This window comes from Martes martes (genome assembly GCF_963455335.1).
Source record: "Martes martes genome assembly, chromosome: 4".
In the NCBI taxonomy this organism is placed as follows: Eukaryota; Metazoa; Chordata; class Mammalia; order Carnivora; family Mustelidae; genus Martes; species Martes martes.
In genome coordinates this window covers 156,578,518-156,596,333 of record NC_137891.1, presented here as the reverse complement: position 1 = coordinate 156,596,333, position 17,816 = coordinate 156,578,518, and the positions used below count along the sequence as shown (strand labels likewise).

General features: G+C 38.9%; 1 protein-coding gene across 1 annotated transcript in view; it reads right to left on the bottom strand.

Annotated features, from left to right (window-relative positions):
- Positions 1-17,816, bottom strand: part of ZSWIM5 (zinc finger SWIM-type containing 5) — a gene marked incomplete at both ends in the record, with an annotated part of 216,933 nt that overhangs the window by 14,257 nt on the left and 184,860 nt on the right. Inside the window, 6 exons of the mRNA XM_080800274.1 lie at positions 6,537-6,694; positions 7,673-7,808; positions 8,020-8,280; positions 9,727-9,864; positions 10,299-10,445; positions 13,767-13,943. Of these exons, the coding sequence (XP_080656400.1) occupies positions 6,537-6,694; positions 7,673-7,808; positions 8,020-8,280; positions 9,727-9,864; positions 10,299-10,445; positions 13,767-13,943 (1,017 nt within the window). The remainder of the gene's footprint in view (positions 1-6,536; positions 6,695-7,672; positions 7,809-8,019; positions 8,281-9,726; positions 9,865-10,298; positions 10,446-13,766; positions 13,944-17,816) is intronic.

Genomic DNA, 17,816 nt, shown 5'->3' with positions numbered 1-17,816 from the left:
AACTATGTATTTATAGCTTTATTGAGGTATAACTGACATGCAATCATCACATATTTTAAAATGTAAAACTTGATAAACTTTGACATATGTATACCCCCAAGAAACTATCACCACAGTCAAGATAATGAACATACACATCACCCCCAAAGTTTCCTTGTCACCTTTGGTGATCCCTTCTTCCCTTCCAACATAGCTTGCCCCAGCTCCTGTTCCTGTGAGACTGCTGATCTTCTTTCTGTCACTATAGTGTGCATTTTCTAAAATTTTATATAAATGGAATAAAACAATATGTAGTTTTTACTTTGGTCTAGCTCCTTTCACTTAGCAATAATTATTTTGAGATTCACCTATGTTGTAGTGTGTATCAACTGTTTATTCCTTTTCATTATGGAGTAGTATTCCACCATATGGTTATATCACAGTTTGTTTATCTGTTCACCTATAGATGTGCGTTTGGATTGTTTCCAGTTATTGGTTCTTAAAAACAAAGCTGCCATGAACATTCATGTTGAATAATTTGTACAGATATATACTTTCCTTTCTTTGGGGAATATCTAGGAATGCAATGGCTGGACTGTATGTGTAAAGGTCCATTTAACTTTTAGGAAATTATGAAATGGTTTCTCAAAGTGATTTTGCCACTTAAGTTCCTGCATGTAGTATATGAAAGCTCCACTTGCGCCACATCCTTGTTAGTCCTTGCTATAGGTTTTTGTTTCTTGTTTTTATTTAGCCATTTTCTTATTGTGATTCTATTGCATTTCCCTAAGAACTAACAATATTTAACATTTTTTCATGTGCTTATTTTCCATCAGAATATCTTCTTTGGTGGAGTATCTCTTCATATCTTTGCTCATTTAAAAACTGGGTTATTCATTTTCTTATTACTGACTTTTGAGAATTCTTTACGTATTCTGGAGGCAAGTCTTTTATGAGATACATGATTTGCAAATACTTCTCCTGTCTGTGGCTTGTCTTTTCTTTCTCAATAGAGACTTCATAAAGCAAAATTTCTTAATTTTAGTTAAGTCCAATTTATCAATTTTTTCTTTTATGGATTGTACTTTTAATGTTTTATCTCCAAAATCTTTGCTTACCAAAAAATGAAAATGATTTTTCTAATGTTTTCTTCTAAAAGTTTTATAGTTTTAGTTTTTACATTTAGATCCTTGATCCATCATAAGTTAATCTTTGTATATGTTGTAACATCTGTTGAAAAAACCATCATTTTTCTCAACAGAATTGGCTTTGCCCTTTATTGAAAAAACCTAACCACATATATATGAGTCTACTTTGGGACTATGCTTTTTCATTGATTTGTCTGTCTAGCTTAACACTGATAATCCTATTTTGAATACTACAGCTTTATAATAAGTCTTGAAATCAGGTAGTGTTAGTCTTAATACTTTTATCTTTCTTTTGAGAAGTTGTTTTTGGCTCTTCTAGGTCCTCTGCATTTTCATACAAATTTTATAATCGGACAGCCAGTATCTATCCCAAAGGCTGTTGGGATTTTGACTGGAATTGCATTGAATCTATACATCAATTTGTAAAAAATCAACATTTAATAATATTGAGTCTTCTAATCCATAAGTGTAGTATGTCTTTCCATTTATTTAGGTCTTCTTTCATTTCTCTCAGCAGTATTTTATGATTTTCATTGTATAGGTTTTGGACATCTTTTGTCGTGCTCGCTTCGGCAGCACATATACTAAAATAGGACATCTTTTGTCAAGTTTATTTTCAAACATTTCATATTTTCTTTATACTATTTTAATAGTAATTTTTAAAATTTCAATTTCTGATTGTTCATTGCTGGCATATTGATTTTTTTTTTAAGATTTTATTTATTTATTTGACAGACAGAGATCACAAGTAGGCAGAGAGGCAGGCAGAGAGAGAGGAGAAAGCAGGCTCTCCACGGAGCAGAGAGCCTGATGCAGGGCTCGATCCCAGGACCCTGGGATCATGACCTGAGCCGAAGGCAGAGGCTTTAACCCACTGAGCCACCCAGGCGCCCCGGCATACTGATTTCTATATATTGATCTTGTATCCTGCAACCTTGCTAAACTCATTATTAATTCTAATAGCTTCTTATAGGTTTCATAGGATTCTTCTACACAGATGAGCATGTCATCTGAGAATAAAGACAGTTTTACTTCTTCCTTTTCTTTTTTAAAAATATTTTATTTTAAAGTAATCTCTACACCCAATGTGGGGCTTGAACCCACAGCCCTGAAATCAAGAATAGCATGCTCCACCAACTGAGCCAGCCAGGCACCCCTACTTCTTCCTTTCTAATCTGGATATCTTTTATTATTATTTTTTATTGTCTTATTGTATTGGATAGAACCACCAGTTTGATATTGAATGAACAACATCTCTGCCTTGTTCCTGATGTTAGGAAGAAAGGATTCAATCATTTACCATTAAGTATAAGAGTAGTTGTATCTTAGATATCCTTTATCATGTTGAGGAAGTTTATTTCTTTTCCTTTATTTCTTTTCCTAGTTTAAGAGTTTTTAATGTTCTTATTAGGGATTAATGTTAGATTTTATTAAATGCTTTTTCTTTATTATTAAAATGATCAAATAGCTCTTTTTTACTCTTTTAGTATGGTGAATCACAATGATTGATTTTTGAATGTTAAACTAACCTTACATTCTTGAGATAAACCCTACTTTGTTGTGATGTTTTATCTTTTTAAAATATATTATTGGATCAATCTGTTAACATTTTTTTTCTTTTTTTTTTTTTAAGATTTTATTTATTTATTTGACAGACAGAGATCACAAGTAGGCAGAGAGGCAGGCAGGGTGGGGGGAAGCAGGCTCCCTGCTGAGCAGAGAGACCGATGTGGGGCTCGATCCCAGGACCCTGAGATCATGACCTGAGCTGAAGACAGAGGCTTAACCCACGGAGCCACCCAGGTGCCCCTGTTAACATTTTTATTAAGAATTTTTATACCTATGCCCATAAGGATATTATTAGTCTGTAGTCTTCTTAGGATTTTTTTTTTTTTCTTCTTAGGATTTTTGACTGGTTTTGGTATCAGAGTAATGTTGGCTTCATAGATTGAGCTGGGAAATATTTCCTCCTCTTCAATTTTCTGGAAAAGTTTGTATGAAATTGTTATGTTTTCCTTAAATGGTTGGTAGAAGTTACCAGTGAAGCCATCTAGGCCTGGATTTTTTTTGTGGAAAGGTTTTTAACTACAAATTCATTTCTTTTTGATGTTCAATTCTATTTATTATTTTTATTGTGATAAAATATATATAACATAAAATTCACCATTCTAACCATATAAGGGTACAATTCAATGACATTAAATCCATTCACAATGTTGTACAACTACGGCCACTATGCATTTCCAGAACTTTGATCATCCCAAATAGAAACTCTGTACTCATTAAATAATAACTAACTTCCCCCGGTTCCGTATTCTACTTTCTGTCTCTATGAATTTCTCCTCTATTTTGCTTTCTGCCCCTTTGAATTTATGATATTAACTGTGGCCACTTTACTCAAGTGATGTCTACCAGGTTGCTCTATAGTAGAGTTATACTTTTTTTCCTTTGTGATTGATTAAGTGCTTTGTAGAGAGATACTTTGGGACTACATAAATATCCCCTTCCTAATAAAATGCCCACTAGTTTAGCTTCCACTAGTTTAGCCCACTGATGCTTCCTTGCTGTGGCAGTTCTATGTACCTCATATAAGCAGAATCATTAAATATTTCTCCTTTTGTGTCTGTTTTATTTCACTTAGCATGTTTTCAAGGCTCATCCATGTTGTAGTATGTATCAGAATTCCTTTCTTTTTTATTGCCAAATTAATATTCCATTGAATGCATAGATCACATTTTGTTTATCTGTACATCTGTTTATAGACGCATTTCCAACTTTTTGCTACTGTGAATAATGCTGCCATGAACACTGATGTATAAGTATCTGGGTCCAAGTTTTTATTTCTTTTGGGTATGTACCTAGCTCATCTTTATTCTTTTTTTTTTTTAATATTTTATTTATTTATTTGACAGAGACCACAAGCAGGCAGAGAGGCAGGCAGAGAGAGAGAGCAGGCTCCCTGCTGAGCAGAGAGCCGGATGTGGGGCTCGATCCCAGAACCCTGAGACCATGACCTGAGCCGAAGGCAGAGGCTTTAGCCCACTGAGCCACCCAGGCGCCCCTCATCTTTATTCTTGAATGAGCTTCGGTAGTTTGTATATTTCAAAAAAAAAAAAAAAAAATTAATCCACTTCATTTCTGTTGTTTAATTTATTGACATAAAATTGTTCACAATATTCCTTTATTATCATTTTTATGTCTTTAGAATTTGTTGTGATGTCACCTTTCTCATTCTTGGATTGGTGATTTTTTTTCTTCTCTCTTTTTTTCTTGATCAGTCTGAATAGAGATTTCAATTTTACTCTTCTTTTCAAACAGTGTTTGGTTTCATTGATTTTTACCTACTTTTTTTTTTTCTATATTCTGTTTATTGATTTATGCTCAGATCTTTATTATTTCCTTTCCTTTGCTTTATATTTCATTTGATCTTCTTTTTCTGGTTTCTGGTTAAGGTGAAACAGAGATCATTGATTTGAAACATTTCTTCTTTTCAGATACAGGCATTTAGTGCTAAAAATTTCCTTCTAAGTAAAGCTTTAGCTGTATTCCAAAAACTCTGATATGCTTTTCTTTCATTTTCCTTCAGTTTAAACATTTTCTAATCTTGGGTTTTTCCCCTTGGTCCAGTGATTTATATGGAAGTGTGTGGTTTAATTCCCCCCAATTTGGTGGATCTTCCAGATATCTTTTTATTGTTGACTTCTAATTCAGTTGAGGTTGTCTGAAAAAGTTTATTTCACCTTTTTTTTTAAATTTTTTTATTTTAATAAACATATAATGTATTTTTATCCCCAGGGGTACAGGTCTGTGAATCGTCTGGTTTACACATTTCACAGCACTCATCATAGCCCATACCCTCCCCAATGTCCATTTCCCCACCACCCTCTCCCGTCCCCCTCACCTTTGTTTTTGAAAGATATTTTCAATGGTGTAGAATTCTAGGTTGATGGTTTTTTAAAAGTACTTTAAAGAATTCCCTCCACTTTTTTTTCTGGTTTATACTGTTTCTAGTGAGAAACTTGCTCTCATATTTAATTTTTGTGTTTTGTATATAATATGTCTTTTTTCTCTAATTACTTTTTAAAAAATTTTTTAAAAAATTTTTTTAAAGATTTTATTTATTTATTTGACAGAGATCACAAATAGGCGGAGAAGCAGACAGAGAGAGAGAGGAGGAAGCAGGCTCCCTGCTGAGCAGAGAGCCCGATGCCGGGCTCAATACCAGGACCCTGGGATCATGACCTGAGCTGAAGGCAGAGGCTTTAACCCACTGAGCCACCCAGGCGCCCCTCTAATTACTTTAAAGTAAGATTTTTTCTTTTAATACTGGTTTTAAACAATTTGATTATGATGCCCCTTGATAAAGTTTTCTTTGGGTTTCCAGTGCTTGAGGTTAATTGAACATCCCAGATCTGTAGTCATCTGATCCTGCTTAGAATCTGATACTCCATGCCAGGCCACTGCCACCATCACCCCCACATGGATGCCTATTATTAAGTTTATTGATTTTTGCCTATAAGATTGGTAAATAATGTTATCTCAGGGTAATTTTAATTTGCATTTCTCAAGGAAGTCCAGGTATTTAATTGTTCAAAAGTTATTTGTATCTTCTTTCTTGTGAACTGTCTGATCATATCCTTGGACTGTCTGATCATATCCTTTGTCCAAGTTTTGTGTTGGTGTATTGATCATTTTCATATTGATTTATCTGTATCTTTTACCTTTTCCATAATGAACATATATTTTTGGGGGAATAAGACACAACCTGAAATTATTTTTTAATAAAAAGTATCTTAAAATACCCATAGTTTCCTAGTATCAGAAAAATATTCGCAACCCACGCAAGCTAGTATTTCATTATAGCTTCTCAGGGGCTTGTTCTCATTTCTTTTTGTGGTGAAACCTACCTAGCTAACAGGGAGGTAGAATGTGAGTTTGAAAATGTGAGAGTCCGTCTTAGCTGCCTATCTTCTGACAAGGAACCCTGGAAATATCACAGACTCTCATATCTATAGAGATTTATAACTCTATCTTAGTCATGACTTCACTGGATCTTTCAATGGCCCTGGGGAGGCTGATAGGTTCACTGACAATGAATCCCATTTTATAGATTTTGAACCTGAGGCTTGCAAAGATGAAGTGACTACATCATATGGAAGGTTAGAGTTAGAAGTTATCTTAAAGATGATTTTCACTCTACATACTCAGCATCCCACAATTAGTAACAAAGGCAAAACTCTGTCTTGTACCTGGGTGCTCATTCTAATGACAGCAAAGTGAGGATCCCTATCACTTTAAGTAGTCAAGAATAGCCTTTCTTCTTTAGGAGACCACAGACCAAGCCCTTGATAGGCCATGACTGGGCCAGCATAGTGGGGGTGCTGGAGCCTAAGTTCTATCTATGCTCACCTTTGGCAGCGGTCAACATGGTGGAGGCCAGTTCACATTGCTGTGATTCCAAGTGTCCAAGCGTGAACCAGCGAGGATAACGGCTGGGCACCACAGACACCATATGGTGAGGGTGAGAAGTGTCGCCTGTAGAAGTTGAGTTTTCTAGAACAGGTAACCTAGAAGACCCAGGGAGAGTCATCAGCCGCCATCCAGACCCTTGACATTCTGAGCCACCTTAGAGAAGTTTGTTCTTTGCTGGGGAAGAACTGTGCAGGAAAGGGTTAACTAAGAGCTTTAAAGATTGTTTCTCTATTTATTTTTTAATGTAGGCTCCGTGCTCAGGATGGAGCCTAATGCAGGGCTTGGACTTATGACTCTGAGATCAAGATCTGAGCTGAGATCAAGAATTGGACACCTAACTGACTGAGGGACCTAGGCACCCTGAGCCTTAAAGGTTTTAAAACCTAGAATACTAGACTGTATGTGAGGCGAATGCCTTGGTACTTGTAAAACTCAAGCTGAATACTTCTTACTGGAAATAGATTTGAAAGACAGTTCGAAAGGCCTAAAATTATTTTTTAAAGTATAAGAAATATATGCTAAGGAATCCTCAGCAGTCCTTTTCTGGTTGAAGTGAAGAGGTCTCTCAGCCTTCTGATCTAACTAAAAATCTTCTGTATGGTCTGCTGCATCCTAGAGGTCCACCTGCCTAAGGATCCTTTCTAGTTCTCAAGTTCTGGTATAGAAAGACTTATTTTTATTTCTTCTAGATGCATCTGGTGACCTCTGCCTAGGAACCATGACTCATTTGAGCTACAGAAGGGCTCAAACCCATTTTCATGCTGCCTAATGGACCCCAGAGACAAAGATACTCAGGTCTTGGGTGCTCCATATCTACTAAAAACTTAGGGGCTTCCTCAGGTGACCCACCAGGAGTACAACCAGGGAGCCAAGTGGGTCACCAGCAAGTCATTCCACACAGGAATCCTAGATAATAGGAATATGCCTGAGCAATTTTAGGGTGTCCTTAATCCAGTATTTTCAGGTCTAATAGAAGAGACAGAGAGGGAAAGAGAAGAAAGTGAGATAAAGAAAAAGAGCAGTGGAGATTTCTGCTTTGATGGAGGCAACTGGGCTGGGAAAGGGCTACCCACCTCATGGCACGTAAGGCTAATTTATAGGACAGGTCTGGATCATGAGGCAGCAGAGCTGAGAACAAATACTTGGCAAAGGTATGCATGGGAACACTCTCTCGGTGAATGACTTCTCCTAGACCACTGAAGGGGCCTCCTGCAGGAAGAAGATAGGACAGCCAGTTATTTATCTACATGCTTCTATTTGCCAATCTGGACTTGAGCTGTAGGATCCTGCACATGTTTGCTAGCCCTGGGAACTTGAACTATACTTTAACGTAAAAAATGATTCTGTACAGTGCTCTGTTACAGACGGGAACTCAGAGTTACAAGCCTAAGGTACTATGACAAAACACTTCTCTACTTACCCTCCAGGAGTAAGATGCACTGTTTCTGCAGTGTTCGCACTAGCTCATCATCCAGCTGCAGCTCCTGAAGTCGACTCAGGAGCTGTTCCTCGTTACGGCACACCTTGTCCTGTGTGTAGAGGCCTTCAGGCATCACTCTCTGTTGACCCATCCCCATCAGAGCAACTTCCAGGGCCAGTGACAGGTAGGACTCATGGCTGTTTGGGCAGCCTGTAGCCACAGGTACATGCTGGTACACAGGGGGCCTGCTTTCATTCATATCTGAGGGCAACATGGGACCAGATTCCTTAGGTCAGTTCTGCGGATTCTTTTGCTCCTCTCTCCCTCCCACTTTGGAATACAGTTAGGTCAGCAGATGCCACAGGGAAGCTGAGTCAAAACCCCAGAGCAGTAAGGAAAATATGCTGAAAAAAGATTACACAGAGCCACAGAGATTCCCAACTCCTTCCCAATATGTGAACTGGCTAGACCAGTTGGGGAAGAAGTGGATCTTATATTAATCTTTTGCTAACACATTATGTAATACAGGATTATCTATTGGTTTTTTTGTTTGTTTGGTTTTGGGTTTTTTTTTTTTTTTTTTTGGTCTGTCTGTTTCACTAGAGTATGAGCACTTAAAGGGAAGAGACATTATCTTATTGCCCTATGCATCTCCAGGGTTTGGTATGTGAAAGGAGCTAAGTGTACATCCTTGGTGAATACATTTTAGGTGCAGTCTCAGGTTTTCGAGATGTAAGTGTCACTGTGCAGATGAAACAGACCAAAGACGATGATTTCTTTTCAGGTGATTAGAGGGAAGATAAGGGCAGCTCTAGCTCAGATTGGGGACACCCACTGTATCTCTACCCAGAGAGATCCAAATCCATCCATTTAAACTATTACTTTTGTAACACTTGCAACTTCTCTGTAATTATTACCTTCTATGTTCCACCTCTGGGTTCAAAGTTTCAGAAAATGAGCACAGGTTTAAAGTCTTACAGGAGTTTAGAGTCTTGTTTCTTTTCTTTCCTCTTCACTCATCTGGTTAAATATTTATGGAAAACTATTAAATGAGCAGTATTGCACTAAGTGCCGGGATCAGAAAGATAAGTAAGTCATAATTTCTACTTTCAAGGAACTAAAGTCTAGTAAGATAATCACTTATAAACAAATTGTGCTGCAGTGGGCTAAACACTATAATAGATGTATGTATAAAATATAGTGATGGCATAAAATTCTGTCTCTAGTCCTTGCTACACTGAGACTACTAAGATTCTTCCCTTCTAGTTCTAGTTCTTACTGGTAAAATCAGAATATAACCATCATGAGGAAGAAAGTTCAAAGAAAACATGAGAGTATTATGCAATTGTAAGGATTACACACATTCTTTTTTTCGAAACTTCTTTTCCGCTTCAAAACTGCTCCAAGACTTGGCCTCTGCCTCCTGAACACTATGGCTCTTCATACTCACTTTGGATTACACTCGTTAGGTATTCATGGTATGGAAGTGAGAGGAGCAAAGGAAAGCTGGCAAGGGGAAGTGGGAGAATAGGGCCAGTCTATGAGGTGGGAAAGGAAGGTGGGAAAGAGATAAAGCCCAAGGAAACCTCTCTGGGCAGGTCCAATTTGGATAAGAGGACAAAGGCTGCAGGAAATGTAGACAGAGTCAGACAGGGAAGGGAGGGCTACCAAGGACAGTTCTAGCTCTTCTCAGGCTGACCCCTGTACCTGACACTTCCAGATAGCCATCATCATTCAGACGACAGGCCTCAGTCAAAGTGAGAAACAGGCAGCCAATGGGATCCAGGGGGTGGCCCACCCAGCCTTCCAGGTTTGTGATGGTTGTGGTTCCTCTCTGTAACAGTTCTGGAAACAACAGATCCAAATTTTAGAAATTGATAGGGACACATTGTTCTCTGTCCCTGAGTCTTCTCATTAGCAACTTAAAAAAATCTTCCCCCATTGTCTTGCCTTGGGTGGTCACAAGTTTATTAGCTATAAGGTCTTGAGGTCTGCATTTAGACTTCTTGCTCACAATACAGTTTTACAGTTTAAAGAGGGTCTTATACCAGATCTTAGTGGGTCTTCCAACTGCCTGTGAGGGACGCAGACCAGCATTATTATTCCCATTTTGTAGATTAAAAAAACCCTGAGATTTATAGAGGTAAAGTGAAGTATTCCACACAGCAGGTAGAAAACCCTGAAATTCCCTAGCTCCTGCCAGTCCATGAAACTTATAGCCCCTGAAGATCCTCATCAGCCCCAGCCTGAGAAGTTAAGATGGCTCCTTATCACTATACCTTTCTTCTGATGCTTGTAGATTTCCAGCTGCCGTTGCTGCTGCAACCTCAGAGTATTGATAATGGCCACCGTGAGTCTGAGGGCCTCTTTTGGATAACCATGAGAGCGCAGAGCATCGACCCGAGCGCAGGCTGTAGGCACATGCTCTACCAGATGAGAAGAAAATACTTTGGTTGGTAGATTTTCCAATGAGGAAAATTCATGTTTGACAAAGGGGGTTTGTGTTTTGCTCAGTTCCTAAAATTCAGTTGATATCTACTGTGTACCAAGACCCATGTTTTATCTTTTAAGAATACAAAGTTGAATAAGTCACAGGCACTACCTTCAAAGAGCCACCATGCAGCCTCTGTAGAGTGGTATGGTGTAGAAAGGAACATACAACTAGGATAATAAAATGTAGTACCTCTTTGTGACCTCATACTATGAGAACTCAGTGGAGGTAGCAGCTAACTGCCTAAAGAGAAAGGCTTCATTCATTTATTAATTCTACATTCCTGAGAACCTATTTTATGCCAGTTTGCTTGCCAGGCAAAGGAAGTACAAAGGTAAATAAGAAATGGCCACTTGCCTCAAAGACCTCACAAATGATACATAAACAGATCATTATAAAACAGTTAAAAGTAAACAACATGATAGTAATATATACAGAGAGAAAATAATATTTGAGCTGCACTTTGTAGAACTAGCAAGATTTTAATTAGGTAGACAAACAGGAAAAGGCATTTCCAGCAAAAAAGAACACATAAGCAAAGGCATATAAATAAAAACACAAGAATTATTCTATAAAGCATCTTTTGAGTATAACAAACAGTTCTGTGCAGAGTTAAGTTATGTCACCAGAGACTGCCTAGAAATGTAGAGTCTGGTATGCCATACTAAGGAGACTGGATTTAACTTAAGGATAATGGAGGGCCTCAAAAGCTTAAAAATGGGCAAGTGATTATAATGAGATTAATGGTTCATTGTGCAATTTTTAAAAATTTAAATAGGCCCCATGCCCAGTGTAGAGCTCAATGCAGAGCTCAAACTCATGACCCTGAGATCAAGACCTGAGCTGAGATCAAGAGTTGGACACAACCAAATGAGCAAAGCAGGTGCCCCCATTTTGTGATTTATTTTAAAGATAACATTAAAAGTCAGAAATAACTGCAGAAAATTTGAAAATACAGATAAGCAAAATATAAAATAAAAATCAGAGATAACCATTATTTCCAGCATTGTGTGTATGTATGCATTAAGTATGTGTGTGTATATATATTGTGATTGTGTATATATACACATGGAATGATATGATCATTATTTTTTTTAAGATGTTATTTACTTATTTGTTAGAGAGAGAGAGCACAAGCAGGCAAAGGCAGAGAGAGAAGCAGGCTCCCCGCTGAGCAGAGAGCCTGATGCGGGGCTCAATCCCAGGATCCTGGGATCATGACCTGAGCCAAAGGCAGCCACTTAACTGACTGAGCCACCCAGGCATCCCTTATTATTATTTTTTAAAGATATATTTATTTTAGAGAGAGAGCATGAGCAGGGGGAGGGGCGGGCAGGAGAGGAAGAGAGAGAGAAAGAGAGAGATGGAGAGAAGCAGACTTCCCTCCACGTTGGACAGAGCCCAAGACTAAGAGTCAGACTCTTTAACAAACTGAGCCACCAGGTGCCCCCATGGTATAATATTCTAATTATTGTTTTGTAACTGGGTTTTTTCTCTGAATAACATATTATAAAGTTTTTTTTGTATCATTAAATATACTTCTACAACATTAAAAATGCTGATATATCATTCCTCTGAATATATGGATATAATCCACTGAGTCAATCAATCCCCTACTGTTGGACATTAAGATTATTTCCAATTTTTCTCATTTGTACATTATTTACATCCATGCTCTAATAAAGCCCCTAGCTTTACACATATTCTTAGTTAATTATAGCTCAGGATAAATTCCTAGATGTAGAATTCCTGGGTCAAATGGTATGAATGTATTTTAACAGCTTTTGATAAGCATTATTGAAATACCCTTCAGATAGGGTATAAGCACTTACATTCCTACTAGTAGTAAATGAGAGTAACTATCTCCATGTAACTTTTCCCACACCATAAACTAATTATCTTTACTTCAAAAATCTCTGACCATTTGGCAATCAAAAAATGGTAATTCAGTGTTGTTTTTTAAAGATTTTATTTATTTATTTGACACAGAAAGAGAGATCACAAGTAGGCAGAGAGGCAGGCAGAGAGAGAGGGAGGCAGGCTCCCTGCTGAGCAGACAGCCTGATGTGGGGCTCGATCCCAGGACTCTGAGATCATGACCTGAGCTGAAGGCAGAGGCTTAACCCACTGACCCACCCAGGCGCCCCAATTCAGTGTTATTTTGATTTTCACATTTTCACCTTTGTTTACTGACGAGGCGCATATGATTTCACACACTTGTTAGATTTATGTTTTGGATGTGTTAGATCTGAGAAGAGAAAAGGTGACAAAGGAGACTTCAGGTAGTGGCCCATAGTGAGTTTGGGCAAGGTTTTTAAGAGAGATAGGGACATACGCATATTCAGCAAGTTTTTTTTTTGTTTTTTTTTTTAAGATTTTGTTATATTTATTTGACACAGAGAGAGAGGCCACAAGAACACAAGCAGGGAGTGCAGGAGAGGGAGAAGCAGTCTCCTTACTGAGCAGGGAGCCTGATGTGGGGCTCAATCCCAGGACCCCGGGATCATGACCTGAACCGAAGACAGATGCTTAAACCAACTGAGTCACCTGGGTGTCCCTGCATATTCAGCAAGATCTTGAGAAAGACAAAGAAATGTAGTGAAGGATGAAGGTAAGGGATTGGGAGAAGATATAAAAATGTATGTCATTGTTGTAAGACTCAGAAAATGAGTATTTTTTAAAAGTGTCTGTTTTGGAATGGGCATCCTGTGATAAAGCGAAGAAGAGATTGACAGACAGCCAGAGGAATCTTTAAACCCACAATGGATCAGCTCTGTTCCTTTATAATGAAGGAAGGAAGGGAAGGTGGAGAGGAGGAAAGGAAGACCGCTTGGTGACAAATGCAGATAGTGCTCTAGCTACTAGCACAGGGTAATTTAAGTTTCAGAGTTAGTGCCTTTTTGCAAAATATATTAATTTCAGAGTGAATTTTAACATTGCTCTGCAATTGTTGACTAAGAGCCTATGAATTGATGTTTAATGGTTTTATGAGTACTCTTTGAGATTTATTAACTCCTTTCCCCTCCTAAAACTCAGGAAACAACAAAAATTCCTCTGTTTGAGGTCATTATACTTCAGCTAAGTACACATGGAAGTGGCTGAGGCTTCACATAAATACCCCGAGTCCCTAGTTAAGGCCCCAAAAGATCTGTTCAAATTGGAGTTGTGTTGCCAGCACCTATGTAGTTCTGGTCTGGCACAAGGGAAGACTGAGCTCTGAAATTCTTAGAGGAGAGGAGAGGAGAGGTACACTTACCAAGCCACAGCGGCTGGCCTTGGGAATTAAACAGTAGTCTCTCACTTTCCTGCTGGCAGGCAGGAGCTGTATATATATCGCTGCTTATTATTCGCTGTAAGTGGCTGTCCTGCCAATGTAATTCACGGCCCTCGATGGCTCTAGTGAACACTGTTCGTCTTGGTCTGGATAAGGAGTCTGGGGAAAGAAAGACATGCAGCAGTTCAGTGACAGGTAATCTGAAGCTCTAACGCTTATGTCTTCTTCAGAGTGGGAGGATGAGAAGAGTAGTATGTGGTTCGTGAGAGCAGCCACTCTGCCATCTGTCTGGGTGCTTGTTGTGCTGCCTCTTTATCGGCTAGCCCTTAATGTGGCTGTGTTCTCTATGGCAAGATCCTTTCTACAGAGACCTATGGCTGCCTTTCCAGTCTACAGAAGACCAATTTCTCCTAGGACTGAGAGCCACATGAAAAAGAAGAGAGACAGTGATGCTCAGCTGCTCAATTATGAGGATACCAACTGCATCTATAGAAGTCAGAGGAAGAGAGAAGCAGCTAGATAATTCCCCTGGCCAATCCATAACCTGTCTCATTTACAGCCTGACCCTTATCAGACTAAAGACTTCATGTAATTTATATTAAAAGCTGCAAAAGGGCGCAAGTCCTATGTATTCTGATCCCTTTATCACACTGATATCTATAGGCTTACAGTCTTGTTCTTGAATATGAAAAACTGATGCTGACAAAAGACTAATTAAATTAACATTGACTCTTACCATGCCATCTCTCTTCAGGAAAACGTCTGCAAGGAAACCAAAACAGTTTAGACAAAATAGGCTCAACTTTTAAGGGTGGTATGGAGGAAGACCAAATGAAAGATATGTCATCATAAACTCTGGAGACAGAAGGCCTCATGGAAACTACATTTAAGGAAATTAAAAACTAACAAACGAGGGGCGCCTGGGTGGCTCAGTGGGTTAAAGCCTCTGCCTTCGGCTCAGGTCATGATCCCAGGGTCCTGGGATCAAGCCCGCCCCGCATCGGGCTCTCTGCTCAGTGGGGAGCCTGCTTCCTCCTCTCTCTCTCTGCCTGCCTCTCTGCCTACTTGTAATCTCTGTCTGTCAAATAAATAAATAAATAAATCTTAAAAAAAAAAAACAAACAAACTAACAAACGAACGAACCAACCAACCATAAAGGATTATTTAATTGACTCTCTGCCAGATTAAGGACAAGTGGTCTGGGATCAAGTACTAAAATACTATACAGATGTTTCCAGAGATGCCCAAATGAGCTATACATCCACTGAGTCTGTGCAAAAAAACTGGGAGGGAAAGCCAGAGGATTCAAAATGAACATGAAAGAAATGAAGAAATGAACATATTCACTCATTAGGCAAAAGTCCTTAGAATATGTTCATCTCTTCAGAATTTGATATATTCCATAGAGTGTGGGTTTAGAGGGTTAAATAAGAATAGCATGACAATATCTACTGAAATGTCTTCTCCCTCAAGTTGTCCCTCAGTAGAAGCACAATTTACCTCCTACTGGCTGCAGTCTAAACCCCTCTCTTGCTGAACTGAGACTCTACCTTGGGTCTTCTCAGCCCGCAGTGGGGATTAGGCTCCCAATATTCAACAAGTCTGAAAATAATGAGCACCTACACATGGCAGGTACTTGCTCTAGGTGCTGAGGATATATAAAGTCGCTGCCTTCATGGAACTTTACATGTAAATGGGCAGAGATAGTTAAATAAATATATAGTATACCAGATATATGAGATGGTTTTGAGTGCTTTAGAAAAGACTAAAGCAAAATTAGGGAGAAAGGCAAGTTGGTGTTGGGTGGGGGTTATTGTTTTATATAGAATGGTGTCTAATAAGGTAACATTTGAACAGAGACTTTAAGCCTGATAACTAAGATAATTAAGGGAAGAGCTTTCTAGGCAAAAAGGAATAGAAAATGCTAAAATCCTAAGGTGGGTACATATTTGGAGTGTTGGAAGGTAGCAAGGAGGTCAGTGTACTGAGAGTGGAATGAGCAAGCAGGAAAATTATAGGAGATGAGGTCAGAGAGATTCTAGTAAGCCAGATCACTGAGGACCTTACAGGCCACGAGTAAAAGATGAGAAGCCACTGGAGGGCTTTAAAGGTGTTAAAGGTGTATGATGTGACCTGCTTTTTATTTTTTTTATTTATTTTTTTAAAAGTTATTTATTTATTTATTTAACAGAGAGATCAAAAGTAGGCAGAGAGGAAGGCAGAGAGAGAGGGGGAAGCAGGCTCCCCGCAGAGCAGAGCGCCCGATGTGGGGCTTGATCCCAGGACCCTGGGATCATGACCTGAGCCGAAGGCAGAGGCTTTAACCCACTGAGACACCCAGGTGCCCCTGTGACCTGCTTTTTAAAAGGTTAACTGGCAACAGTATCGAGACTAGACCATGAGGTTGAAGGGCAAAAGCAGGAGGGGCAGTTAGTAGGTCACTGCAATAATTTGTGAAAATGATGGCAATTTGGCCAGAGTAATAAGCAGTAGAGGCCACAAGAATATATGGATTCTGATGGACAGAAGACATGAACAGACAATTTTCCAAAGAAGATATCCAGATGGCTAATAGGCACATGAAAAAATGCTCAATGTCACTCATCATCAGAGAAATACAAATCAAAACCACAGTGAGATACCATCTCACACTTGTCAAAATAGCTAAAAGTAATAACACAAGAAATAGTAGGTGTTGGCGAGGATGCAGGGAAAGGGGACTCCTCTTGCACTGTTGGTGGGAATGCAAATTGGTACAACCACTCTGGAGAACAGTTTGGAGATTCCTCAAAAAGTTAAAAATAGAGGTACCCTATGTCCCAGCAATTGCACTACTAGGTATTTACCCAAAGGATACAAAAATACAGATAACAAAGGGGTACATGCGCCCTGATGCTTATATATAGCAGCACTATCAACAACAGCCAAACTATGGAGAGAGCACAAATGTCCATTGACTGATGAATGGATAAAGATGTGTATACACACACACACACACACACACACACACACACACACAGCCATCAAAAAGAATGAAATGTTGCTGTTGGCAATGATATGGATGGAACTAGAGGGTATTATGCTAAGTGAAATAAGTCAGTTAGAGAAAGACAAATACCATATGATTTCAGTTATATATGGAATTTAAGAAACAAAACAAAAATGAACAAATGGGAGGAGGGGGAAAACAAAAAAAGAGAGAGGGAAACAAACCATAACAGACTTTTAAATATAGAGAACAAACTGAGGGGTAATGGAGGGATGTGGGTAGGGGATGGGCTAGAAGGGTGATGGGTATTAAGGAGGACACTTGTTAGGATGAGCAGTGGATGTTGTATGTAAGTGATAAATCACTTAATTCTATTCCTGAAACCAATATTGCACTGTATGTTAGCTATGTAGAATTTAAATAAAAATCAGAAAAAAAGAAAAAAATACATGGATTCTGGATATATTCTGAAGGTAAAGCCAATAGGATTTGCTCATGGTTTGGATCTCAAGTGAGGGAGAAAAAGAATCAAGAATGACCCCATGGTTTTTTGCTTTTTTTTTTTTCTTTTAAAGATTTTATTTATTTACTTGACAGAGAGAGATCACAAGTAGGCAGAGAGGCAGGCAGAGAGGGGGAAGCAGTTTCCCCGCTGAGCAGAGAGCCTGATGCGGGCTCAGTCCCAAGACCCTGAGATCATGACCTGAGCCGAAGGCAGAGGCTTAACCCACTGAGCCACCCAGGTGCCCCAGACTCCCTGGTGGTTTTTAAGACAGACTTGCCATACATGGAGATGGGGAAGACTATAGGAGGAGCAGGTTTAGGTGGGGCTTGACAGATAAGAAATCTAAGTGGAAATATTGAAAAGGGAGTTGAGCATATAAGCCTGGAGTTGGGATTTAAAGTCTGGTCAAGACAATATAAATTTGGGAGTAGTTAGTATACAGATGATTATCAAAACAATGCAATCACCAAGGGAGTTTGTATATAGAGAGAAGTGGTTTGATGACAGAGCCCTAGGCACTCTAACATTTTCGGTTAGG